The following is a 27,530-nucleotide window of genomic DNA, read 5'->3' as shown; positions in this document are numbered from 1 at the left end:
GGAACTTTCTGGCAGGTCTTGGGAGGAGAGAGGACTCACCTGATTGTGATAATAACCAGGCACTCCGAGTTTGCAGGCCTCCAGGTTGAGAGGTTCTTTAAGATTGCTCATAACACAGCACTGACGAGGCCAGGGATAGTCAGCGTCGTTATTCTCGGTCCGGAAGGCTGACGTGTATTTCTGCCAGTCTGATGGACCGTTGACACCACAGCAATTGTCCTGTCAGCAGAGGAGAGACACAAAATTCTCTTCCACAGTCCTTGCTAGAGCCATCAATGTAGCAACTGAGATTTTATGGAGAAAGAAGATATGGAAAGTGTACCACATCTTACGTTTACTAAAAATCCCCAAAGGAGAACGGAAAATACTGATAACTTACATTTCGGAGTTTGCAAAATACTTTTACATTTATTACTTTACTAGCGATTAATGAGCTCTGTAGCCTTTGACAAGTTAAACTCTCCATGCCTCATTTTCCCTAACAGTAAAATTGGGATAAATATAGTACCTACCTCATAGAGTTGTTGTGAGGATTAAATTAGTGAATACACTTAACACGTCTAGTACACTTAATGTGTCTAGTACAGCATCTGGCCATAGTAAACCTTAATAAATACTAATAATTAATACTAGCATCTTGATACTACAATGTGAAAGCAGTACAATTATTCTAATATTACATATGAGCAAATTGAGAACCAGAAAATTAAAATTTTTAGTGATGAAGAAATTATGAGTGATTCTTCTTGTTTTTCTTTTCTATATTTTTAATTTTCTAGAATAATTATGTATTACTTTTATAATGGGAGAAAATAAACTGGAAAAAAATAACCAAAACCTGGTGGCACAGAGCTATGCCTCCACAAGGACAAGGAAAATCAATGAACACATAGCTAACTCGTTACACTTTGGACAGAATTGAGGATACAGGATAAAACACAATTCATATCACTTTCCTTCCTTTTTACAAATTTTGCTGAAATGTTTCAAGGGAAGAAATTAAAACTATGGGCATCTCTCAACTTTTAGAATAAATATATCCAAGCAAACTTGATGATAAGTCAACTGTCTTAAAAGCATGTCCTATTTTGCCACCGGATTATGAAAATATCTCACCAAAGGAAATAATCATCCTGTATTTTGACCAGAGCATTTTGGGGAAAAATGGTTAAGTTTGAGCCAGGCTTATTTCAGACTTGGGTTTAAAAAGTTGGTAAGTAGATTTTTCAAATGTGTGAACATTCAAACTGGTGTTTGCCACAGAGGAGGGGGTTGAGGGGGGAAGGGTGAAATGGGTGAAGGGGATTAAGGGGTACAAACTTAAATAGGTCATGGGGATGTAATGTACAGCATAGGGAATATAGCCAATGATATTGTAATAGCTTTGTATGATGACAGATGGTTATTAGTCTTATCAGGGTCATCATTTTGTAATGTAAATAAATGTCAAATCACTACATTGTACACTTGAAACTAATACAATATTGTATGTCAACTATACTTCAATAAAAAACCAACCAAACAAACAGATGTGTGAGCATGCACATTTTCATTTGAAGAGTTTAGATCTTGCTAACAGAGCGGAAAATATGCTTGACCTATAGTCAGAAGAGCGATAGAAAGTGGCCAATGAATTGGAGGTCCAAATGGGGTAAAAAAAAATATTGGAATGGGAATATTAGAATAAATGAAGAAAGTATAGAAGATAGAGGGTAAAGAGAGAGTTCAAAGAACAGGTGGAGGTTGTAAGGGAGTTGGCTGATGACAGACTGGAACGGTGGTGGTGGGGTGGGGAGGGGAAGTAGGGGGCTGTGTGAGAGTTGGGTCAGATCAGGGCTTATGTAGGGGAAAAGAATCTATATACATATAACAATGTAGGGATGATAGTGAATATTCTGACAGACTTGGACTTTTGATGGTATTTGAAGTAAACTTGGATATAAGGTATGATTTCCAGTTAGAGAAAACCAGGTGATCAAATCAAGTCAGAGCCCATAGTCTTTAGCAGGACTAGCCCATAGGAGGTGTGAAAAGGTACTAAAAAAGCAGAATAGACAATAACTGCCACTTGAGTTCACTGTGGGGCAGAGGAGGCACCATTTTTCTTCTAATGTAAGTAATGCCTGAGTTCTAAGAGGCAGAGTGTGTGATTAATATAAATTTCTTGACACTGTCGTTATCCTTATAAATGGAAGCTAATCAGCATCATGTCTTGAAATAAAATATAGATCTAGGGGTCCCACTGAGTCATGTGTACACCCCACGCCCCCTGCCATAAGAGGAATAGATGAACTTGCTTTGTCAAGCCTCTTTTTGAAGGAAACCCCTTTGGAGGCTGTGGTCCCCACACTTTGACTTCACTCCCAACCATACATACACCTCTGGACACTGGTTTAGGTACAAAATGGCATCTCCCTAAGACCGCAGGCATTACCTGGAGCATGAGCCTGTCCCAGGTTCTGGTGACTCCGTTGTTTTTCCATTGGTCATCATTGTTTGGAGGGCTGTTGTTTTGGTACCTCTCCAGCATCTGCTTCAAGAAGAGGTTGCGTGTGAACTATGGTGGGAGGAGCAACAAAGAGGGAGAGTTAGCTCACCAGTCCCCAAGGAGGTAAAGTGCCTTGCTTGGCCTGTTGCTGGGGGCACTGAACATTGTCTCCTGGAGTAAAACTGTGCTCAGAGGCACTGAGTAGGGGCAGGGTGGGTGTGAGGCTGCTTTGGTTGGCTGAAGTCCCCCACCTTCAAAGAAATCCCAGTGAGACCAGGGTGGACAGGCATTGTAGGGTGGCTTAGGCTAGGGAATGGAGGAAAGGAGAGAAAGCAGGATGCAGAATTGAGAGGAAGTCTTAGACATGGTGGATTATTGATCATCCTATTGGAGGGCCAGTGGCCATGGCGGAGTGGTGAAGAGCATGGAGGTTACAAGCTTGGGCCCTGGGAGTCACCCTGCCTTGACTCAGGATTCTCTCTTTCACTTACCAGCTGTGTAACTTTGGACAAGTTACTTTACTTTTTTTTTTTTTTTTTTTTAAAGATTTTATTTATTTATTTTTCCCCCCAAAGCCCCAGTAGATAGTTGTGTGTCACAGCTGCACATCCTTCTAGTTGCTGTATGTGGGACGCGGCCTCAGCATGGCCAGAGAAGCAGCACGTCAGTGCGAGCCCGGGATCCGAACCCGGGTCGCCAGCAGTGGAGCGTGCTCACTTAACCACCAAGCCACGGGGCCGGCCCTACTTTACTTTTTTAAGTTTCATTTTTTGCATCTCTAGGACGACAACAGTGATAATATCTATTTCATAGGGTTATTATAAAGGTTAAGTAAAATTATATATATATTATTAATGTGTGTATTAGGGTGTCTGGTATGGACTAAGGGCTTAATACATGTCAGCTACTATATTATGATGATGATAGTGATGATTCATATGATCATTTTTGCTCTGTGCTTTTTGAGACTGTACTCACAAAGTCTCGTTGTGTTGCTGCTGTGATACAAGATGCCACTTCAAAGCCGTATACGATAAACATCAGAATGAAATACTAGAAGAGAAACAAATGAAATAAGAGAATGACATTTGCTTCCAGAGAGATTTTTTTAATGTTTTTTTCAGCACATTATTCTAAATATAACCATCCATTCATGTAGTTATTCAACAAACACTCATTGATCTGCTGCTTCGAGCAAGACTTGGCAGTGGGTATAATCAGCTCAATTCTCTCCTTTTCCCAGAGAACAAATGACCATTGAATACAGGGCTTTCTCAGCCCAGTATCCTGTATTTCTATTTTAACTGGGAAAAACAAATCCAAAAGGGTGAACTGATATATGTGTGTGTGTGTGTGTGTTTGTTCAACGGCTGGCAAGGGTCTTAGTGTATCAGACATTATGTAGAGCCTCAAATCAATCCCCTCTCACTAGTAGAAATTTTCTTTATGGTTTACTGAATTACAGAGGTCAGAAAAAGATGAACTGGACTGTATTCAATATCCATTGTCCCTCCTGACGGTGCCCAGTCTCATCAGAGAGGAATGGCCAGCCTCCAGGTACACAGCTCTTCACTGGCATTCTTCTCTGATCCCTCACCTGTTCAGTTGTATCAGGTCAGGTGAGTGAAACAGAGCTCATTGTGTGTTGTTGTTGTTGTTGGTGTGTGTGTATATGTGTGTGAGCGTGTGTGAGTGCACAGGATGCCTCTACACCACACCGCCCCTATTTATGGCTGGAAAATATCTGAACAACCAATGGCCTCTGAATCTGGGATGGGGACTGTTTGCAAGCGTTCTGTCTTTGCATTCCTCAGCCTTGCCCATATGCTTTTGGCCTTTGGTCTTCTGGGGAAGGGGCTCTGCAGTCAGTGAGGGAGGGCAGGGAAGATTGTTCTCCCTCCCTGGGCTGGGGGGTTCTCTGAGCAAGACCCTTTGCAGCCCTAACCACTCAGCCCACAAAAAGGCTTTGGCCCCTTAACAGCAGGAGCATCCTCCAAGGCCTCAAATATTACCACCCCTGCCGTCTTAGCTACTGCCTTGTTCTTTGTCAAGAGCTTTGCTGGCTCCCCTTAAAGAGGCTCAGGAACCCCTTAGAGACATTCCGGAAAGGAGGCATGGGGTGCAGGTGTTTCTCTGTCAGCCCCTTAGAGGGTTCTCTGCTCCTTTTTTGGGGGGCACGGTGATGAAGGTTCCCTCCCAGCTGAGTTCTCCTGGCTGTCAGGCAGACATGTTGGCCCAAATTGAGACCGGGATGCAGGTGAAGCTCGTCTCTAGGGACACCTGCCCCTCCTCTCCCTTTCCCTGCACTCCTTGCCCCACCCTGCAAAAATGGGTGCTTTTGCCCTGGAAGTAACTCGCACTAAGGAAGCAGAGAATGTCACAGTTCTGCATTCCCTGGGTGCCAGGACAAGGTCAGACCACAGGAAAAGTAAGCCAACCAGCACCTTAAGTTGCTCGACTCGTTCCTTAAAGGTGGAACTCAGGTCCTGCAGCATTTGGGTAGGAGAGTTATTTGAGGGTGGGGAGTGGGGGTAGGAACCCTTCACTGTGTGAGAAACTGCTGTCCTGAGCATGGGGCCAGAGAGTAGAGGTCTAGACCCAACACTTGAGGGCTCTTAGCTCTGCTGGCTGCAAATAGGCAGGGCATGGCCTTGCCGTTGTGACTTGGGGCAGAAGCCCCTCTAGTGCACAGAGTTAGAGCCTCCACAGGCAGGTGGGAGCTGACATTGCTCTCTACAGTGGTGTGCATCGAGTTGTCCTAGGGGCGCTGAAGAGCAGAGCGAATGCGTAATATGGGAAGCGCAGTTCATCATACAAAATCATCGGCCTTGGGCTCAAATATGTCTGAAAAGGCTCATGCTTTCTCTTAAAAATTCATGCATATTTTGTATTTTACTTCCTAATATATCAATGCCTGAGTAATAGTCAAATAATATTTTAAACTACTTATTGTCAAGAGAAAAAATCTAATTATAGAGTTCTCACTCTGTCTCTCCTTTGGCCTACGTAGTTCCTGGCTGGACCTGTTGGGTGCATCCAGACACCAGTGGGAGAAGCAAAGATCTGGAAAATACTCAAAAAGCACCCCCCACCCCAGGTGTCTTCCCTTTGGGTCCTCTGTACTGGAATCTCCTGGACTTGCAATAATGGAGGGCACCCTGGCCCCCACATGGACAAGCTTCACTCCAGGGAGAACCTTCCCCTCCTTGCTCCTCACCTGGCACTCTCTGCTCCCACCTACCCCACTGAAAGCCAAAGCATAGTGCTCAGGGAAGAAAAACAATCCATCAAAATTGGTCCAGGAGACAACTATAGAAAGTTTTAAGGTCTCACCGCCAGAAGAATTTTCCTGTTGGACTTCATGATGCCTACAATGCTTAGAATGGACAGGCAGAAGAGGCAGATGCCAACAAACATGCCAATCCAGGCTGCCCCATAGATGTCATCATTGTCGGTGGCTTCAAGCAGCGGGTAGAGGCTGTGTTGATCAGATACAAAGAAGATGCACTCTGCGGTCAGAGCGATGCCACACATCTGGGGGCAGAGAGGGTTCTGTCAGGCTGGTGGCCAGGAAAGCAGCACTGGGAAAGCGGGTGGAGAAGGGGGGTGGGGAAGAGAGACTAACTCCATCCCCTGCATAGGCTCTAAGCAAGTGACTTAAACCCTGTTGCCAGGAAATCAAATAGCTCCTTCCACCTACTAATTAGTTACATGCCTCCTTCCACCTGTCACTCTGTCTTATTGCTATTTGGTAAAAGATCCAGACAATTTCAGACCATCTAGAAGTCCTTGGGGCATGAACCACTCAAACAATGTCTTGTTGTATGAAGGTAATTTCCCACCCTACTCCCACTGCCCATTGCCCAAATTCCTGGATTGTAATATTTAAACTGGTGCTGGTCATATTTATCAGTGCCAGAGAACCACTGGACACTGGATGTTAGAGCTGGAAGGAACCTTGGTGGTTATCTTTCCCACCCCCTGTATTTTATAGATGAGGGATCTCGGCCCTGAAAGGTAGTGACTAGTCCAGAGTCACATGGAGTCAGAGGCAGAGCTGGGTGAAGAGCCAGCGATCCTGACTCCTAGGTGCTCTCTCACCACACACCTTGGCCTCTGAGCCACTCTCACAGCCTGGTACTGGCCTCTGTATGAGGAGAACAAGAAGATGCAAATATCTGTCCCCAGTAGCGTTAACAGCAGAGTCCCAAGGAAATCAAACCAAGGTGAAATAGGAAAGAAACATGGAAGCGTGTGTGTGGTGGGAGAGTTTGACACTGACCACGGTTGACACGGCTCCTTGTAGATTCTCGTGTTTTAAAGTTGGGAGGGGAATATCTATTTTTTTTACCATGGTCTTTTGACATATTAAGTAGTTATATACAATTAATTATATAGTTAAATTTTAGATAGCATATTTTACTAACACATTTCTCAAAATAAAGATGTAGGGAGCCAGTGATTATATCACTATTTTCCTTTAAGCTTTCACTTTTGATTGATCTAAAATCATGATTACAGCAAGAGCAGAATTTCCTGAAAAATACTCATTACTTACACCAATAATTACATTTCCAAAAATCAGCACGCCCTGGAAACAGCGAACAGCGGAGTTGTCTTTGGCCATCTTCAGGATTTTCCACCAGCTGCAGACACAGTTGAGAACATTACTACTTAACAGGAGCAGGTGACAAATTCTGCTGCAAGTCCCATCACACGACTGAATCACGCCATTGCATAGTGCCCTCCAAAGCATCCAAACCAAAGTCATGCAATCATTTAGCAATGGAGGAAATTTTGGTATTAAGCTCAATAATCACTGTAATTTTATAAAGAAGAAAAAAAAAGTAAAGGCTGCCAGGCCAGAGTCAGTAACTTGCAGGAGTTCTTTACCATATGGAATATACAGACCACATACAGTTGTCCCCCCTTAACTGGAGGGGATACATTCCAAGATCCTCATTGGACGCCTGAAACCATGGATAGTACTGAACCCTATATATACTATATTTTTTCCTATACAGACATACCTATGATAAAGTTTAATTTATAAATTAGGCACAGTAAGACATTAACAACAATACCTAAAAATAAAATAGAATAATTATAACAACATTGTAATAAAAGTTACCATAGATCTTAGCAACCTTAGCATACGATATTTTTTCTCTCCTTATTAAGTCAAGAACTTTCACCTTTTTCACTTAAAGGAAGCACTTTATGGCTTCTCTTGGGCGTATCTGAATTGCCAGCATCACTACTCTGGCACTTGGGGCCATTATTAAGTAAAATAAGGGTGACTTGAACACAAGCACCATGATACCATGACAGTTGATCTGATAACCAAGAGGCTACTAAGTGACTGACAGCCGGGTACATATACAGTGTCGAAATGCTGGATAAAGGGATGATTCACATCCCAGCAGGATGGAGCAAGATGGCATGAGATTTCATCATGCTACTCAGAACGGTGAGCGATTTAAAACTTATGAATTATTTATTTTTGGAATTTTCCATTTAATATTTTCAGACCATGGTTGACTGGGAGTAACTGAAACTGCAGAAAACGAAACTGCAGTGTGGGGAGACTACTGTACTTCTGAGTGATGCACTGAGGCCTTACAAGTCACCAAGGGCAGACTCGAGGTGGCGATGACTGGGCGGGGCAGAAGCACAAGAGGGTCCCTGGTATAGCTCTTCCTGCCGTAGGTCGTGGCAAACTCAAACCCAAAGGGTAAATCCATGGCCAGAGCTGGCAGATGGTTCCCACATGGACTGTTAGGCAGCTGTTAAAAAACATTATTTCCATAATATTTTGTTATCTTCAAAAATAGTTGGCAAATAAAAAAGTACCTCGTCACATAAGGGGGGAGAAAAGAGGGACTAACGTTTACTTCCTTCTATGTGCCACTCCACTAGGGACTGTAAGTAGACACACCTGATTCTCATAACCCTATTGGGTAGAAAAAGAAAAAGGGTGAGGACGCTCGTTTCACAGATGAGGCAACTAAAGCTTAAATTGAGGTAAATTAAGTTCCCTGGGGCCATACAACCAGTAAGTGGAAGAGTGAGCCTGGAGACCTTGGTCTGTGTGACCCCAGAGCCCAAGTTCCTCCTCACAGCCCACACTGGCTCCCAGAAACTATTTACAAGGGTTAGTGCTTTGTATGCCACTAAAAATAAGTGGGCCTCTCCTTCCCCGAGGATTCTCTGGAAAGAACAAGAGGGTGTTTGGGTCAATTACTTTTGCACTTGAAATATTTTGAGAAAAGCCATCCACGTCTCTTAATGCCTTATTAATTAAATTAATGAATCGTTCATGCATTCATGCTCTAAATCAAAATGTATTAAATAATACAACTTGTGTTTTGAGGTATACAAAGATATGTAAGGGAGATTGTCTTCTTCTAGGATTTTATTCTCTAGGAGGGAAGCTAAGATATTTTCCTAAATAGTTATAATACATCTAGTAAGATCCTAAGCACTATGGGAGTTTGGAGGAGGGAAGATGTAAGCCTTGGAGAATACGTATGGTTTTGCTAAGTAGACTAGAGGTGGGTGAGTGTGGGAGGAAGGTGGGGCAGGTGACATTCCAGGGAGAGTTGGGGAGTAGAGACCTCCAAGAGCAAGGTCCCCATGGGAGAGCAAATGAGTCAGCTTGGGTGAAGTTCTGGTTTGTGTGGGAAGCAAGCTTTCCATTTGACCCAGACTTGGCTAAATTTTAACTGAATTGTTATGTTCTAATGTAAGTATTAACAACCTTCCAGGTAATCTTATACATCTCTAAATAATTTCCCTTACCTTTTCACCTGGGTAGCTGTGGGAATTGAAGGAGTTAAAATTTATGAATGTTTTTGGCTCACAATTGGCATATAATGGACACTCCATCAATGTTTGCTGAATGAATAGAAGAAACTTGGCTATTGTTACAAGATCCCTATGTGTAGTTCCTGCTTAGAAATCCCATTCATTTCTTTCTGCTTGGAAATATCATTTCATGCTCAGGGATGTCATTCCTTGCTTTCCAGCGATTGTTGCACACTAGACCTAGTGGAGCCTGGGTGCCCTGAAGGAGTTAATGCACCAACTCCGCCAAGGGGGACCTTCTGCACGCAGCCGGCTCAGTCACATTGTAAGGTTCATTACTGGTATGCACAGATACTGCTCCTGACCGGTCGGGTTACCATCCTAACTAGAAACCAAATAAATAGACTGTGAAAGGTAGAAGTTCAGACAACACAAGTATACAGAGCAAAAGGCAAAAATCTGGAGAGGCCAGATTCAGCACCGTTACCAACCAGCACCGATTACACACCCGTTCACCAGGGAGCAGCCTATTTGTGGTGATTAGCTGGGCTTAAAGAACAGAAAGAAGACCAATTGTTCTCTCAAGAAATTTAAAGTATGATTACAGCAACATGGATTCAAAGCAAAAATGACTGTGCACAGTAGAATAAAGGGGGAGAGTAGGTTATGCACCAAGGAGGGGCTTTATTGAGGCAGAAAAGAGCTGAAGGGACCCTGAACAAGGGGTTTGGCCCCAGCGACCCAATTGTGCCCCATAGCATACGTCCTTTCCCACAGATGAGTCTGCCACACGGAGGTTTACAAAGGGGGAAGAGACAGATGAGTTCTCTGTGGGAGAATTGCAAGAGTCAGAATGAGGGTGGGGAAGTGCAGACAAGAGCGGGAGAGAGAAGGAAGGAGGCAGACAGGAACTTGGTTTGAGCAACAAGAAACGTGGACTGAAGAAACCTAGACAGGCTTGTGGTAGGAAAGGCCAGGGAGGCGGCCCTGCGGGGGGCAGATTTAAGGAAGGCAGGAATGTGTCGACCGGCAGGGCGTTCCGAAGTTGCTGAGCACTAGATCGTTCTCCCGTCTCACTACGTTCTCGCCTCTTCTCCTTCAGGCCTCTGGCATCAATGGCCTTTAACAACTTAGAAAGTCGCTCCTGTCTTCCAAAATAACGAAATGAAGAGGAAAGCTGTCATTTAATGAGCACTTACGATGTTCTCAGCACATGCTGGGCACTTAATGTTCATCCTCTCAACTGAGAGATGGGTATTTTTACCAAAATCCGTATTCGTTTCCTGCGGCTGCTGTAACAAATTACCACAAACTTAGCGGCTTCAAACCACACAAATGTATCCTCTCACAGTTCTGGAGGTCAGAAGTGTGAAATGAATCTCACTGGGCTAAAAAATCAATCTCCATCTGGGGGAGCATCTGGTTTCTTGTCATTTTTCAGACGAAGACAAGGAGGCTTGAAGAGATTAATTACTTTGCCCAAGGCCTCGTTGCTAGAAAGTACAAAAGCTGAGATTCAAACCCAGGTCCGCCCGGCTCCAGATCATTTACTTAACACTTTCCAGTTTATAAAGTCCTGCCACAGAGCTAACCCTTTCAGTAGAAAAAGGAGCCCCTGCCTTGCTCGCTTGCCAACCCTGGGAGCGGGGAGAGCAGACGCGTTTCCCCTGCTCAGATAGTGGTGCTTTCACGGAGGTCCGAGTCACGAGCCTCTTGCGTTCACTTCTCCGGGTTCTTGGCTCCTTAGCCCCTCAACACGGCACTAATATCTGCACATTTTCCTCCATGGAGGAAAGGTCATTTTCCGAATAATACCCAGGGGCAGGTTTAGGAAGGGCAGGCTGTTGGGCTACGGCCATAGGAGGGAGGTTTGAGTGGTGACTGGTCCCACAGCCGAAGGCTCCTAGGCTGAGGTGAAGCCGTCCCTTCCACCTTCCCTCTGCTCCCTGCCCACGGCTGTTCTCCTGGAGGAAGCCTTACCCATCTGTACTGCTTTTTATTTTCCAGGGAAGGATTCATGGGGGAAAAATTCTTTTTGGCAGAGGAAAAAAAGCTTCCCAGTTGTGCTAGGTGTGAGGCGCAAGTCAGGTACCGAGCAGCACGTCCATCTGGGAGGGCCCTCTGTGCATTCCACCAGCATTCCTCAACAGTGAACAGCCCGCGCTGGGCCTCAGCCCTCTGGCTTTGGCTGGCTTGGGGGCCTCTCCTCCAGACTGCGAGCTGATGCAGAGACGGCCCTCGAGGTCCTCCTCTGTGCTGGGGCTGCTTTCTCCCCGACACAGAAAGTACTAGAGACGCCGCCGTTCTGCTCCCCTTGTGCGTTCTTTCCTCCTGGTATCAACTATGAACGGCTTCCTGCACTTGACTGCAAGAGTCTCCAAAACAGGAGAAGGCCCTGGAGGACCCTGCTTTATTTGTCTTTCTAGGTCCAAACTGGACAGTGCTTGACACATAGTAGGCATTCAATAAGTTATTTTGCTAAATAAAAGCAGATAAAGTAAATTTAAAAAATGTCTGTTTGAATGAATGAGTGAATATATGAGTGAATTATTTGCCTAGACCTTTATTGCAGAACAAGTTAGAGAGTTTAGTGAAGTAGAGAGAACACGGGCTTTGGACAAGCCTGGGTTTGACCCTTAGCTCCACCACTTAGCAGTTTCGTGACCTCAGCTGGTTACTTAATCTTATTGAGCTTCATCTCTAAATGGGTATCATAATCCTCACTTCAAGGGCTGCTGTGAAAATTAAATGAGAACATATGTGAAGTTCTAATACAATATTAGTTACCCAACCAATATTAATTGTCTTTACTTTTGCCTCAGTTTCTTGAAGCAGACAGACCAGAGCTAATAGACTAGTGAATGGTGAAGGCAGCTAAAGCTAGTGATTTAATTTTGTTTTAAAACGGAGCCACATTTTCAAAGGAAATATGGAACTGGGATTTCAACGTGGAACTCTAACGTACAAAAGAGGATCAAAATCTGGCTGAAACAAGAGCAGGGAGCGTGGGCCTCCCAGACCTTCCCCCTCATCAGCTCTGAACTTCCTAACCACATGGCTAGCCCCAGAGTGCCTGGAAACCACTAGTCTAGAACTAACCACAAAGAAACATGTAGGCAAATTACTGAGCTCAGAAGGCAGTAACCCAAGAGTTAGAAGACACTCAAGAGTGAAGTTGGAAAATCCCAGTCAAAATGTATAAGTTGATATTACATTGTCTCTGCGTCAAAAAGACTCCCACTCAGTGGAAAACTTCTAGGAAAGTCTCCTGGAAAACTGAGCCCTGTGAGTTTACTTCCATGACAGAAAAGCTGGCGGAATCTCTAGGAAGGGTTGTGTTTCGGTACCCTTAGAGGGAAGGCAGCGTGATTTCTACTAGAGAAAACAATCAGACCTGACTAATCTTTTAGGGTTCTTTGAGGGCTATTAAATGCCTCTGCATAAGGGCAGACTAATGAAATTATTCAGGTTAAAAGAAGAAAAACTTTGATGAAGTTCCACATTTAAGGCTATTAAAAAAAAAAAGACATGAATTTGTTGACCTTTCCAGAGGGCATAGGCATGGAGAGAGAACACAAGGGAGGGACAAATGGGAGCATCTCCACATACAGAACATACACTGTGGTGTTCTCTGGGGCCTGGTAGTAGTTGTGCCTTAAGAAGTTAATAACTTCTTGAGTTTTGCTCTGCCTGCCTGATAAGGACGTATCAAAATGAACACCCTGTGAAGGTTAATTTTATGTGTCAACTTGACTAGGATATGGTGCCCAGTTGTTTGGTCAAATAACCTTCTAGATATTGCTTGAAGATAATTAGATGTGATTAACCTTTAAATCAGTAGGCTTTGAGTAAAGCAGTTTACCTTCCATGATATGGTGGGCCTCACCCAATCAGGTGAAGGGCTTAAGAGAAAAGGCTGAAGTTCCCTGAAGAAGAAGCAATTCTGCCTCAAGACTGCAACATAGGAACCCTGTCAGAGTTTCCAGGTGACAGATTTCAGATTCAAAACTGCAAATTCCACTTCTTATCTGAATTTGCAGGCTGCTGGCCTTCTCCACAGATTTCAGCTTGCCAGCCCTCACAACATTCGAGCCAATTCCTTAGAATAAACTCCTTTCTCCCTTTACATAAATATATCTTATTGGTTCTGTTTCTGTGGAGAACTCTGAATAACACACCCCTTCGATTTGGATTGATTTATATTTTTGGTAGGAGAAAAAAAAATGATCATTTTCTGATGTTTCTTGAGACCATTTTATGCTTTCCTTCCAATTCCCACTGCCAGCCCCTGACGTCCGGCTCAGACGGATTCAACAGCTCCTGTTCCCATTCCCCACAGTGATTCCGGAGTGAACTTGCTAAAGCAGAGGTTCTCAAATGATCCTACAGAGCGCAGATATTCCACCTACTGGGGCAACGTGTGTTGATGCCAAAATTGAATAATTGTAGTCATTTCCTAATTTGAAGAAAAATTAATGATCAAAATCTGTCATTTTAAGCATTTTCCTTGCACAAATTTTTCTTCAGTCTTGGGTACCTGCTACCATCTGTCTAGCTATAATGGAGTTTATAGTATGACTTTAGGCCAAAACGATCTACTTATTTTAAATTTAATATATCCACACTTTGTGGATTCCACAAAGATAAAGATGCCTTCTAAGTGCCAGCCACTTACTCAATCTTTTTCGTTTTTTTTTTGTGTGAGGAAGATCAGCCCTGAGCTAACATCCATGCCAATCCTCCTCTTTTTGCTGAGGAAGATCGGCCCTGATGAGCTAACATCTATTGCCAATCCTCCTCCTTTTTTTCCCTTTTTCTCCCCAAAGCCCCAGTAGATAGTTGTATGTCATAGTTGCACATCCTTCTAGTTGCTATATGTGGGACGCGGCCTCAGCATGGCCAGAGAAGCAGTGCGTCGGTGCGCGCCCGGGATCTGAACCCGGGCCGCCAGTAGCAGAGCGCACGCTCTTAACCGCTAAGCCACGGGGCCGGCCCTCCGCTTACTCAATCTTGAGACCCATGGTCCTAAAACACAGCTCTGAGCTTATATTACTCCCCTGCTTAGACACCTTCCAAGGCTCCCCGTTGCCTCAATTCTAAGGAAGGCCCTAGATAGCTCCTGTTCCACCCAAAAGCTCAGCCACAGGCTCCTTCTTACTTCCTCATGTCAGATGGCTCCCTTTGTCCACCCATCCTCTCCTGAGGACCAATCTCTTCAAATCTGGATTTCTCCTGTTCTACTCGGGTGCGAGTGAATTTGAGAACGTTTTGGCTTTGAGCTCTTGGAGACAGACCAATGACTTCCCTTGCCTATATCTACAGTATTTGTCCAGACTCAACCATTTCATTTTCCTTCTAGCCCATGGAAGGGAGGGTGGACAACCTCAGAGATAAAGCACAAACTCCTTAGCTTGTATTCAAGACAGTGCCCAGCAAGTTCCAAATGGCCTGCTGCTTACCTTCCTCTGAGTGTGCTGATCGTGCGTCCAGGTTGTGCCTAAGATGTCTCTCCCTTTGGAATCCCTTCCCACATTTCTGCCCATTGAACTCCTTACCATCTTCTGAAACTCAGATGAAAAACCTCTTCTTTCCCCAACAACGCTGACCCAGAATTATCCTTCCTTCCCTACCTCCCTCTCTCTGCCTGAAGCAAACAGCTCTCCAGGGAGCTCAAGCCGTATCCTGTTTGGTGGACACGTGTGTGTGGCCTTTCTTCCCTACTCGCCTCTGCCACAGCAATCTAACCTGGTACTTTGTTACCTCTTTTCTTTACCCAAGTTTGTTTAATAAGCTATTCTGAAACCACAAAGGAATAGATGGCTGTACATTTAAAAAGTCAATTTGACAAACACCTGCACTAAAGAAACAAATTTATAAACTTTCCAGTTAATTGATAAGTGAGACATGTAGAAGTCAATGACTAGATTCCTGGTAGTTTTTGTCTTACTGAGAAGGTATATGACGGGGGAGAAATTAAGGTGTCATTTATCCTAGGTCATTATTGGCCATGTGCCCATTCATAGCATCACAGAGGGTCAGCTCTGGCTGCCAACTTAGGGGCTTTGTAGTCAGTACCCTCAGTGTACAGATGAGGAAACTAAGGTTCTGAGAGGGGAAGTGACTTGTTCAAAATCACTGATGTGTCATTTGCAGAGTCAAGATTCGAGTCCTGATCTCCTGACTCTTGAGCCAAACTTCTATTGAATTTGTTGCATTCTTCTTTTCCGGGTCGGGAGATACCACTTCCCTTTATGTTCCTTTAAAATTAAGAGAAACTCCCAATGCCCTGCCCTTGAGTCTGCCCTTTTCCCTTACAAGTTACTCCACAAGGGAGTCAGATAAACAAAGCTGGTAAGGAGAGAGCCTTCCACCTCGCCCTCCATTCAAGGTCTTCCTGACTCTTCACCCTAATTCTGAAACCCACAACTGAAGCATCACCCCTTTGCTCCTTGTTAGGATGCAAATACCTATACAAGAGGCACATGGAGTCCAATGAGCCATCAATGTCAACGCCTCACTGGGAATGACTTTATCAGATCCTTTCCTCGTATTTCCAGAGGGAGCGGGAAGACACTGTAAGAGGGAAAGAGAGCCAAGGAGAGGGTAGAGCCGAAACAGACGGCCCTCCTGATTCACAATCTGGGGGCCTGAGGCTGTCTGTCTGTGGAGGGAGACTGACTCCTGATAAGGGGATGCATCTGCCTTCCTTCCTGCCCTTTTAGCCCTCAGTGTGCAGAAGCCATTTCAAATACGGGGTCTACGGAAACTTTGCCATGTTATTCTGAAGCAGCGCTTCCTTCATATGTAGTAGATCTTTTTTTTCCTAACCCGGCAGGGCTATTAAAGAAGCAAGTGGGGTGAATTTTAGAAAGTGGGATTGGTAGAGGGCAGAGGGCAGAACAGTGGCTGTCCCGTCAGAAACGGTATTGCCTCTGACTGAAATTGCCCAGCTCACCTCAAAATGTTTTCCACGTACACGAATAGTCCCTGTGGGCCCCGCCCTGTGGAAGACTGCCCAGTGGCCTGCCACCGTGATGATTTACTCCAATTGCTCAACATCCTGGGAGTTCCTTTGCTCTGAGGAGTGTAGATTTTTTAAAAGGCTGGAGTTTTCTTTCTTTTTTTACCTTATGCCTTCGTTCAGTTTGTTTTTTTATAAAAATTATTCATATCCATGGTGTTGATGTTTCCAGACACATTGAATGAGTTAAAAACCATTGCTAACTAAACACACCAATTTTCCAGGCAGAAGAAAAAGAGGTGAGACTGAGCCGCCAAGCATGAGATCATTTTTTCAAGTTCATTACCTCTTTTCCTTGCTCAAGTTTGTTGGACCAGAGAACACACAAACCACACCTCAAACTCTAGCTCATGGTAGAGAAATTTAGATTAACAAAAGAAAATTTAAAAAGGAGAAATAAGAGAGGAAGAAACAAAAACACAATGTCCTGTTGCTTTAGGCCTGACCCTGAAACCCAGAACAAGAGTAGACAGTTGTATGACTTAGAGGTGAGAATAAAGATGGGTGTGGAGATTTTAGATGAGGACAATTGATAGTCTGCTCAAATCTAGGGTAGGATGAGTCCCTGGGGATGCTGAAAAGAGGAGCTTGTTCCCATGGCCGTGACACCCATGGCTCTCAGCCTCCATTAGTCTTTCTTGCTTTAAAGCTCTACACCCGCTCTGACCAATATGGTAACTAGTAGCTGCATGTAGCTATTTAAATTCAAATTAATTCAATTAAATAAAATAAAAAAATCAGTTCTTTAGTTGCACTAGCCACATTTCTAGCGCTCAGTAGCCACATTTGGTTAGCGGCTACTGTACAGAACATTTGCATCATGGCAGAGAGTTCTACTGGACAGCACTGCTCTAGGTTCCTGATGCTTGCTGTGATGATCTCACCCAAAGTCAAGGACTGAGATGTAAGCAATGGCTCAGGCCTTCGCAGCCAAGTGAGGACCTCAGGTGTGGGCAATGCCAGCGGGATGCCCAGCCCCAGGGCAGGAATACTATGGAGATTCCTTGGGGAGGTGAGATTAGGGTACCTCCTCATGAATTTGGTCTCCGCCCCAGTTAGGGAACAGTGGCCCATCAGGGGTGTGGGCAGCCCGCATAGCAATGAGGCCCAGATTCCAGCATCGGGGAGCAGCACATTCTAGGGCTGGTCAGTGTTTGCTCTGCGTAAGAATGCAGGCAGGAGAGGTCAAAGAGAAATTCTGAGGTTTCATTTGTTTTTCTTGACTAGACGATATCTAAGGTCCCCTTCGGATTTACAAGTCTACTTTTCTTTCCAGGTAGTCCAAAAAAGAGAAAAAACAAATAGGTGAGTTGATTTTTAAGCCTATTGTAGCAGAAAGCAAAAAAGTTTATTGTAGCAGAAAACAAAATAAGAAATTTTTCTCCTCATTGAGAAGGGTTAATCAAAAGAAAACCATTTCTTTACAATTTTAAAAACTGTATAACCGGGGTTATATACATAACTGAAACATGTATATATATATATAATCTAAGTGAGTTCTTTCTTCTTGTGCTCAGCAACTCTATTTGGGCAAGAAATGGTCAATAAACATTATCGTTAAACAAAAAAAGACATTAAAATTAATAAAAACTCAAAAGTCCTAAGAATCTTTAAAGCTATTTATAAGTGGGGCATTAAACTTATAAATATAAAATAATACTAGAATTATTTGAAACTAAATTTGTATTACATGTGGAAATGTTGTTATAACAAAAAATACATTTAGGACCTGTGGATCCTGGTGGATCAACTAATTGGTGAAGAGTAAAAATAAATTATGTAAAAATAATATTGTGTAGATAAAGCTAATTTATTGACTTTTTTCAACTGACACATTTATTAAGCAGAACTGTTTGCAGAGAAGAAACGTGATTAAATTGCCTCACAAATCCTATTACGAGCTGGCAGAACTGAATGATTTCTGATGAGACGATCAGGAAAGTTTCTCTCTGCTAGGCTAAGAGGCTGATTATTAAGAAAGAACATGACCCTTTCCTTAAAATTTCTTTTGCTTTTCTGATTTCACAAGGAAAGTGGGGGTCCACACAGGTGTCTCTCTGAGATTTAATCAGGAGACATAGATTTTCCCAGGGTTCTTGGATTTCTCTTGGTCTGTGAGGAAATTTGAGGTTGGAATCAGGATGAATGAATAATACCTCCAGAAGAACTTTAATCTCAGTTCTGAGACCTGGACAATATCAAAGGGTTTAAGAAAGCAATTTGTACAGTTGGAGTAAAAGAGAACGAAATAGTCTAATTACAAAAAATGACAGACTTTGAAAGTAAAAGAATTACAATATTCTAAATTATAAAAAATGACAGACTCTGTGCATCAGGAAATTAATCTCTTCCCCCTTCCCTTTCAGACCGCTAGCTCCCCTCCCAGGAAAGCAACCCAACCACGGAGAGCGCATTTGGCTTCCCTGCCCCGGGGAATCCGTCTACTCACGGCGCCCTCTCCTCCTCCAGGCGCTGTGCCGGCCGCTCTGCGAGCCGCCCTGGGCTGAGGGCCTTTTCTACCGTGCAGCAGTCCTTCCAGCCTCGGGGACAGGGAGGGTGGTCTGTGATTGGGAGGAGGCATCTCACATGGGCTGAGCCTGCTGCTGCCCGAACCTGCCTGGTCGAGGCCGGAAGTCACAGGAAACTTTCAGTCCGCAGATTGCTGCTGCTTTGGAATGTGTGATTCCGACAGATAGTGGTGCTTGACAGCGCTCAGTTCATCACTCCTCTGGATTCCGCCTGGGTCTGGGCTTCCTCGAACGCACACTCAGCGCTTTTGTTTTTATTTTGATTTGATTTACTAGTGTGATCTGATCCTTTATTCTGCTTTTGTGCATGCAAAGTTCTCTCTATTGTCCTGACTGCTTAGAGTCACCCTAGTACATGTTTATCTGTCTAAGGTCAGGTCTAGTTTCAGTGTCTATGACTTGCTTGTGCTACATTTACGGGGATAGGAATTGCCCGAGTATTGCTCACACTGTAGGTGGTCCAAAGACTAAAAAGGGGCAAGAGATCTGGAAACAGACTGGGAGAAATTCGGGCATAGAGAGAGGGCTCAAGTACTTACCTGATGATGTCCAAGTCCTCCCTTCCCATCCTCCCTTTCTTCTGGAGCCACCACGCGTCACACACAGCACCAACAACATTACTTTTAATGGCTGCATAGCATATCATGGTTTACATGCACCATAGTTTATGTAGCCTGGTGCTAGCGATGGGTAATGGCAGTACTGTTAGAAGCTGTGGAGTGCTTTAATCAATAGACTCAGTTGTTCCTCATGGGTCAGGACCATCTCTGTAACAGGTTAGGTTCTTCAGGAAGCAGACTCTGAGACAGTTTAGTGGGCAGTACATTTATTAGGGATGCAGCACCCATGGAAAGGAGTGGGAAGGAGCAGGATTGGGCAGAGACAGAAGTGGAGCTGCCATGCAGGTGGGACAGCCTCAGGCAATCCCCTCCCTCCAGCCTTGGGAAACTCTGGAGGAAGATGGCCTGCCACAGTTCTGCACTGGGCCCCTCTACGATCAGTCCTTAGATACGGGTCGCTCTGGGAAGGCAGCTCTCTGTAGCCGAGGCAATTTCTGAAGGCGGCTGATGATGGAGGCTGGAGCTGCCAGTACTCCCAGCAGCCGGGCAGCACCTTCCCCGCTGAGGGGGCCTGCACAGGGCATCTCTGTGTCCATCACATGCCTTATTCCTCCTCAGCAATCTGGGGCCTGGTTAGATACAGCATGATAACTCACACAATGGAATTCTGTGCAATTGGGAAAAATGATGCCACAGAAAAATATTTAATGACATGCAAATACATTCACTCATCTATTCAATAGTTATTGAGAATTTATGATGTGCCAGGCACTCTTCTAAGCGCTAAAAGTGAAAAAAAGCAGGTTACAAAATAGTTTGTACAATTTGACACATTTTAATTTTTTAAATTAAGGAGTTAGGAAGAATGTAAAGTAAAAATCAACAGATGATGCGATATGAATGACTTTTCTTTTTTTCGTAGTTCCTATGTTTACAAAGGATCTATATTAAATTATGAAAAGAGAGACATGTAAGTTATTAAAAACCTGTGCTATTTTGGAAATCTTTGTGATAAAGTAGCAAGAAAGGAAATGGAACATATGTTTCCATTCATGTCTTAAGTATTTTATGTTCTATTACTAGGATTATGTGGGGAGAAAATAAACATGAATCTTTTCAAAATAGGTAATGTGAACATAAAGCCCAATAACAAGAAACAAGAGACTAGCCAGGAAAAGGAGGATTAATTTTCAGACAAGAACTGCCACTGATCACATGAGGAACTTCGGGTCTTTAATGTGTAATATGATTGGTTTATTTTTCCAACAATTGCTTTCTAACTGTGTTCTGTTACTCTCTCCTTTCTCTCTGGCGAGGTGGCTCCTGAAACCACATCTTAACCCAATTCCAAAACTCATCAGCAAATTCTCGTTACTAAAAATCTCAGTTCGGTTAGAAAGACTTAGATATTTTCTTCTATCACTACAATTTAGACTTGGGACTCCAGTGGTTTGGGAGGACAAGGGAGGAGGAGGGTGGTCTTCTCTCCAATAATCCCCCTCCCAATTCCCTGTATACGCCCCTCTGGAGTGAAGTGACGTCGTTTTATGTGACTGGTCTGGGAGAGGCTGCTGTTCTTTCTGTTGGTCATCACATTATCCACCATCTGGCTCACCGCCAGCAGCCTCAGTGTAGACGGGAGCGGTGTACAGATCTGGCTGATGAGAGTTCTCGCTGAACCACCAGCCAGCATCCCTAGGCACCAGAGGGTGCTCTGCCCCCTTCCTTGGTTTGCAGCCAGTCTGTACCCTCCAATCTCACCTACACTCCAGGACCCCAGTTCTCAAGGCAGATCCATCCTCAGTACATCTCATAAAATCCGGAACTAAAGGGGGTGTGCATGCCCCTCTCTGCCCTGCCGTGCCACTGCACCATCCCTCCAATGCTTTTCCTTCTCTCTGGTGGGTCCAAGGCAAGTTAACAAGCCTGATGACTAATGCAATTTCTAACTGAACTACAAGATGTTGGTCTTATACATACCCTCAAACTTTCCAGCCTTCATGGGGCTTCTCTCTCTCATCTTAGGGATGAGGAACCACTAGAACGTTTCCATTCACAAACATTGCACTCCCTAAACAGACCTCTCGCTTCAAATCCACTTTTTTTATGGAGGAGGGAGGGAGTTGTAGTGTAAACTGGGCGTGAAAGCAACTGGCCCCACATCTGGAGGTTCTCTCGATTAGGAATGTGGGTTACTTAATGCTTTTTTTCTTTTTAATTTTTTTTAATTTCTTTTTAAAATTTTTTTATTTTTATTTTTTTATTGATGTTTTAATGGTTTTTAACATTGTGAAATTTGGGGTTGTGCATTTTTGTTTGTCCATCACCATATATATGACTCCCTTCACCCCTTGTGCCCACCCCCCACCCCCACTGCCCCTGGTAACCACAGTACAGTTTTCTCTGTCCATGTGTTGGTTTATATTCCACATATGAGTGAGATCATACAGTGTTTGTCTTTCTCTTTCTGGCTTATTTCACTTAACACAACATGTTCCACGCCCATCCATGTTGTTGCAAATGGGACGATTTTGTCTTTTTTTATGGCTGAGTAGTATTCCATTGTATATATATATATACCACATTTTCTTAATCCAATCATCAGTCGAGGGACACTTAGGTTGCTTCCACTTCTTGGCTATGGTGAATAACGCTGCAATGAACATGGGGGTGCATAAGCCTCTTTGGATTGTTGATTTCAGGTTCGTTGGATAGATTCCCAGTAATGGGATGGCTGGGTCATAGGGCATCTCTATTTTTAAGTCTTTGAGGAATCTCCATACCGTTTTCCATAGAGGCTGCACCAGTTTGCATTCCCACCAGCTGTGTATGAGGGTTCCTGTTTCTCCACATCCTCTCCAACACTTGTTGTTTTTTGTCTTGGTGATTATAGCTATTCTAATGGGCGTGAGGTGGTATCCTAGTGTTGTTTTGATTTGCATTTCCCTGATGATTAGTGATGTTGAACATCTTTTCATGTGCCTATTGGTCATCTGTATATCTTCTTTGGAGAAGTGTCTGTTCATTTCCTCTGCCCATTTTTTGGTCAGGTTGTTTGTTTTTTTGTTGTTCAGTTGTGTGAGTTCTTTATATATTATGGAGATCAACCCCTTCAGATGTATGTTTTGCAAATATTCTCTCCCAGCTAGTGGGGTGTCTGTTCATCTTGATTCTGGTTTCGTTTGTCTTATAGAAGCTCTTTAATCTGATAAAGTCCCACTTGTTTATTTTTTCTTTAGTTTCCCTAGTCTGGGTAGGCATGTCATCTGAAAAGATTCCTTTATGACCAATGTCAAATAGTGTGTTGCCCATATTTTCTTCTATGAGTTTTATAGTTTCAGGTCTCACCTTCAGGTCTTTGATCTATTTTGAGTTAATTTTTGTGAATGGCGATAGCAGATGGTCCACTTTCATTCTTTTGCATGTGGCTGTCCAGTTTTCCCGACACCATTTATTGAAGAGACTTTCCTTTCTCCATTGTATGTTCTTAGCACCTTTATCGAAAATTAGCTGTCCGTATATGTGTGATTTTATTTCTGGGCTTTCAATTCTGTTCCATTGATCTGTGTGTCTGTTTTTGTACCAGTACCATGCTGTTTTGACTACTATTGCTTTGTAGTATGTTTTGAAGTCAGGGATTGTGATGCCTCCTGCTTTGTTCTTTTTTCTTAGGATTTCTTTAGCTATTCGGGGTCTTTTGTTGCCCCATATAAATTTTAGTATTCTTTCTTCTATTTCTGTGAAGAATGTCATTGGGATTCTGATTGGGATTGCATTGAATCTGTAGATTGCTTTAGGTAATATAGACATTTTAAGTATGTTTATTCTTCCAATCCATGTGCATGGGATATCTTTCCATTTCTTTATGCCATCATGGATTTCTTTCAGGAAAGTTACTTAATGCTTTTTGCTGTAATCACCAGGTTCAGGAAAAAAAGACTTCTCAAACCATGATTCTGTCTGCCATATTTTCAGTACTTCCTAAAGTCTCAGGCACTGTCACATTTACTCTTCACAATAGCCATGTGAAGCATATACTACTATTAACCCCTGTTTTACAGATGAGGGAGTTGGAGATTGAGGAGGTTAACTGGCCCCTGGTTACAGAGCTATTTAGAGGTGAAGACTCCCATCTGTCTGTCCTCACAGCCTGCACACTTAAGTACTAGGCTATACTATTTGAGTGTAGTTAGACGATCTGTAATTTTTAAAATGGTTTTTAAAATTTTAAATTACTAGTGTGTTTTTTTTTTCTATTAACTAATTAATGAGGGGAATGGAGAGTAGAATATTGTTCCTGGGATATGTAAGAAGCTATAGCCTGCAAAACTGGCTCACAAGCAAGTCTGCCAGAGCACCAGGGCGCCTTGTGGAGTGAGCAGGTCACTAATCAGAGCTCGGCTTCTCCCGTGAAAACAACTGAGCCAAACCTGCAACCAAGGTGCCCGGAGTGCCCAGATCCGCACAATTCTCCAGTGCCTCTGAAAACTGCTTTCTCTCCAGCAGGTCTTGATTCTCTTTGTAAATTTTATTTAAATGTATGAATTCAGGCTTTTTGACTTTTAATGGGTCCTCTCTCTCACTCAGCAATCCTTTTGCTCAACGTTAATTGACATTCTCATATTCTCTTCAGCTCCTGTAGCTGATAAATGCTTAACTTAGCATATATTTTTAGATTATGGCTACAGCAAGATGACTTCTTAAAGCAAGTCTAGCCCTCTCCCAGGAAAGGGACATGCATGTGTTAACAGTCTCTTACAAGTGGAAGAGACTTGAGCCCATTTCAACAGCCACTTATTGTTATTATATGGAATTATATGGAATAACCATATTCCAATAAAGTGACCAGAATTTTTCATTCAATGAAGAAAAACCTCTATAAAATCTCTGATGTCCAATATTAGGGGGCAAGTCTATGAAACTTACTGTTGTGTTTATTACCGAGATATTGTTGAGGATGTTGTACACAATCTTACATGATGGGGGGGGGTGGTTTAAGAAATCCCAAGGGAAAAGATTATCTCTGGTCTCAATATCTGGAATGAATATACTTTTCTTGATCACCTGCTTTATTTTTATCTGGTGAACGCTAAATCTTCAACCAAATTCAATCTTGCCTCCATTCTTACCACTCCATTGACTCTGCTTGTCAAGTTACAACCTCTATTTTGGCAAATCCAGTGGACACTTGTCTTCGTTTTACTCAGTACTCAGCAGCAATTGATACGGCTGATGACTCCATCCTTCTTGTACTACTTTCCTCTTCTGACTTCCCTAATACCATATTCTCTTCATGCCTTTTCTATTCCTCTGCTGTTCCTTCTCAGTCCGCATTGCTGTCTCCTCCTTGGCCTGACCAATTATGTTAGAAGACACCAGCACTTGGACCCAGCTCTCAATTCTGAATCTACCTCTGAACCTGCACTTCCATCAGGAGTCAGCCCCCTCCCCTTCCCCCTTCACTCGTTCTCACTGCTTCCTGGTTAGAAGTTCAAAAACACAGAGCAACACTGTCTGGATTTAAGGGTAATAGTAAGAATGCCAGGTCTTCGTCTTCTTAAAAATACAGCTGTGTTTCTCTGCTTTCCCCTGGAACCTTCTTTTTCTTTCCTTGGCCACCAGCTTTTGAAGAACAGTGAATTAGGTTGTGGCCTCTCTTAATTGGATATTCAGTAAGTATACATACTTTTGATTTTTAAAAGTTTTTGCTTATTTTATTAGATATTGGGGGAAGATTCTGTGATGCAGTTTAAAGCTACACTCTTGATAAGAAATGTTCTGAGAACTTTTAAGAACATGAATCAGATTTTGTTGTTCCTCTGCCTAAAACAGTTTGGTGGCTTCCCTTTGCACTCAGCGTGGGAGCCAGACTCCTTACCATGGCTGACTAGTTACCCATGAAGTCTTCTCCAAATTCATTAGGCACTACTTCCCCCCTCTGTGTGCTCCAACCACAGGGCTTTTGCATTTTCTCTTCCTGTTAGTGGAAATCCATTTCTCCTGGTGCTTCCCAGGGGTGACTCCTCATCGCCCTTCAGGTGCAGCTCTGCTCTCACTTCCTCTGAGAAGCCTTTCCTGTTTGCCCTACCTAAAGTACCCTGCCTTCTCCACTCGAGTTACTTTCTCGCGTAGTGTTGTGTTTTATTTCCCTCGTAAAAATAATCACAGTCTGGTATTATCTTGTTTATTTATTTATTTTTTTATTGATGTCATAATAGTTTATAACATTGTGAGATTCCAGTTGTACATTATTATTTGTCAGTCACCATATAAATGCACCCTTCACCCCTTGTGCCCATCCCCCAACTCCATTCCCCCGGTAACCACCAAACTGTTCTCTCTGTCCGTGTGTTAGTTTATATTCCACATATGAGTGAAGTCATACAGTGTTTCTCTTTCTCCCTCTGACCTATTTCACTTAACGTGATACCCTCCAGGTCCATCCATGTTGTTGCAAATGGGATAATTTTGTCTTTTTTTATGGCTGAGTAGTATTCCATTGTATATATATACCACATCTTCTTTATCCAGTCATCTGTTGATGGACACTTGGATTGCATCCACTTCTTGGCTATAGTGAATAATGCTGCAATGAACATAGGGGTGCATAAGCCTCTTTGGATTGTTGATTTCAAGTTCTTTAGATAAATACCCAGAAGTCGGATAGCTGGATCATAAGGTATTTCTATTTTTAATTTTTTGGGGAATATCCATACTGTTTTCCATAGAGGCTGCACCAATTTACATTCCCACCAGCAGTGAATGAAGGTTCCCTTTTCTCCACATCCTTTCCAACATTTGTTATTTTTTGTCTTGGTGATTATAGCCATTCTAACAGGTATTAGGTGATATCTTAGTGTAGTTTTGATTTGCATTTCCCTGATGATTAGTGATATTGAACATCTTTTCATATGCCTATTGGCCATCTATATATCTTCCTTGGAAAAACGTCTGTTCATATCCTCTGCCCATTTTTTGATCAGGTTATTTGTTTTTTTTGTTATTCAGTTGTGTGAGTCCTTTATATATTACAGAGATTAACCTCTTGTCGGATATATGATTTGCAAATATTTTCTCCCAGCTGGTGGGTTGTCTTTTCATTTTGATCCTGGTTTCGTTTGCCTTGCAGAAGCTCTTTAGTCTGATGAAGTCCCACTTGTTTATTTTTTCTTTTGTTTCTCTTATCTGAGTAGGCATGGGATTTGAAAAGATGCCTCTAAGACCGATGCCAAAGAGTGTTCTGCCTATATTTTCTTCTAGGAGTCTTATAGTTTCAGGTCTCACCTTCAAGTCTTTGATCCATTTTGAGTTAATTTTTGTGTATGGCAAAAGATAATGGTCTACTTTCATTCTTTTGCATGTGGCTGTCCAGTTTTCCCAACACAATTTATTGAAGAGACTTTCCTTTCTCCACTCTATCTTCTTAGCTCTTTTGTCGAAGATTAGCTGCCCATATATGTGTGGTTTTATTTCTGGACTTTCAATTCTGTTCCATTGATCTGTATGTCTGTTTTTATACCAGTACCATGCTGTTTTGATTATTGTAGCTTTGTAGTGTATTTTGAAGTCAGGGATTGTGACACCTCCAGCTTTGTTCTTTTTTCTCAGGATTGCTTTAGCTATTCAGGGTCTTTTGTTGCCCCACATGAATTTTAGGATTCTTTGTTCTATTTCCATGAAGAATGTCGTTGGGATTCTGATTGGGATTGCATTGAATCTGTAGATTGCTTTAGGTAGCATGGACATTTTAACTATTTTTATTCTTCCAATCCATGTGCATGGGATATTTTTTTATGCATATCTTTATTTCTTTACGTCATCATCAATTTCTTTCAATAATGTCTTATAGTTTTCATTATATAAGTCTTTCACCTCCTTGGTTAAATTTATTCCTAGATATTTTATTCTTTTTGTTGGGATTGTAAATGGGATTGTATTCTTGAGTTCTCTTTCTGTTAGTTCGTTGTTAGAGTACAGAAATGCAACTGATTTTTGTCAGTTGATTTTGTACCTGTAACTTTGCTGTAGTTGTTGATTATTTCTAATAGTTTTCTGACAGATTCTTTAGGGTTTTCTACATATAAAATCATGTTGTCTGCAAACAGTGAGAGTTTCACTTCTTCATT

At 42.8% G+C, this 27,530-nt stretch overlaps 1 protein-coding gene across 1 annotated transcript in view; it reads right to left on the bottom strand.

The window, feature by feature from the left end:
* Positions 1–18,868, bottom strand: part of UPK1B (uroplakin 1B) — a 28,028-nt gene extending 9,160 nt beyond the window's left edge. The window contains exons 1-6 of the mRNA XM_004436548.3: positions 18,766–18,868; positions 7,047–7,134; positions 5,822–6,022; positions 3,467–3,541; positions 2,435–2,557; positions 40–219 (exon numbers count right to left, since the gene is read on the bottom strand). Coding sequence (XP_004436605.2) covers positions 40–219; positions 2,435–2,557; positions 3,467–3,541; positions 5,822–6,022; positions 7,047–7,115 — 648 coding nt within the window. The 5' untranslated portion in view covers positions 7,116–7,134; positions 18,766–18,868. The remainder of the gene's footprint in view (positions 1–39; positions 220–2,434; positions 2,558–3,466; positions 3,542–5,821; positions 6,023–7,046; positions 7,135–18,765) is intronic.
* Positions 18,869–27,530: the final 8,662 nt, after the last annotated feature.

This window comes from Ceratotherium simum, chromosome 15 (assembly GCF_057802395.1).
Source record: "Ceratotherium simum simum isolate JZ-2026a chromosome 15, ASM5780239v1, whole genome shotgun sequence".
Lineage (NCBI taxonomy): Eukaryota > Metazoa > Chordata > Mammalia > Perissodactyla > Rhinocerotidae > Ceratotherium > Ceratotherium simum.
Note: the sequence above shows the minus strand (reverse complement) of the source record. Positions and strands in the feature narration are given on the sequence as shown.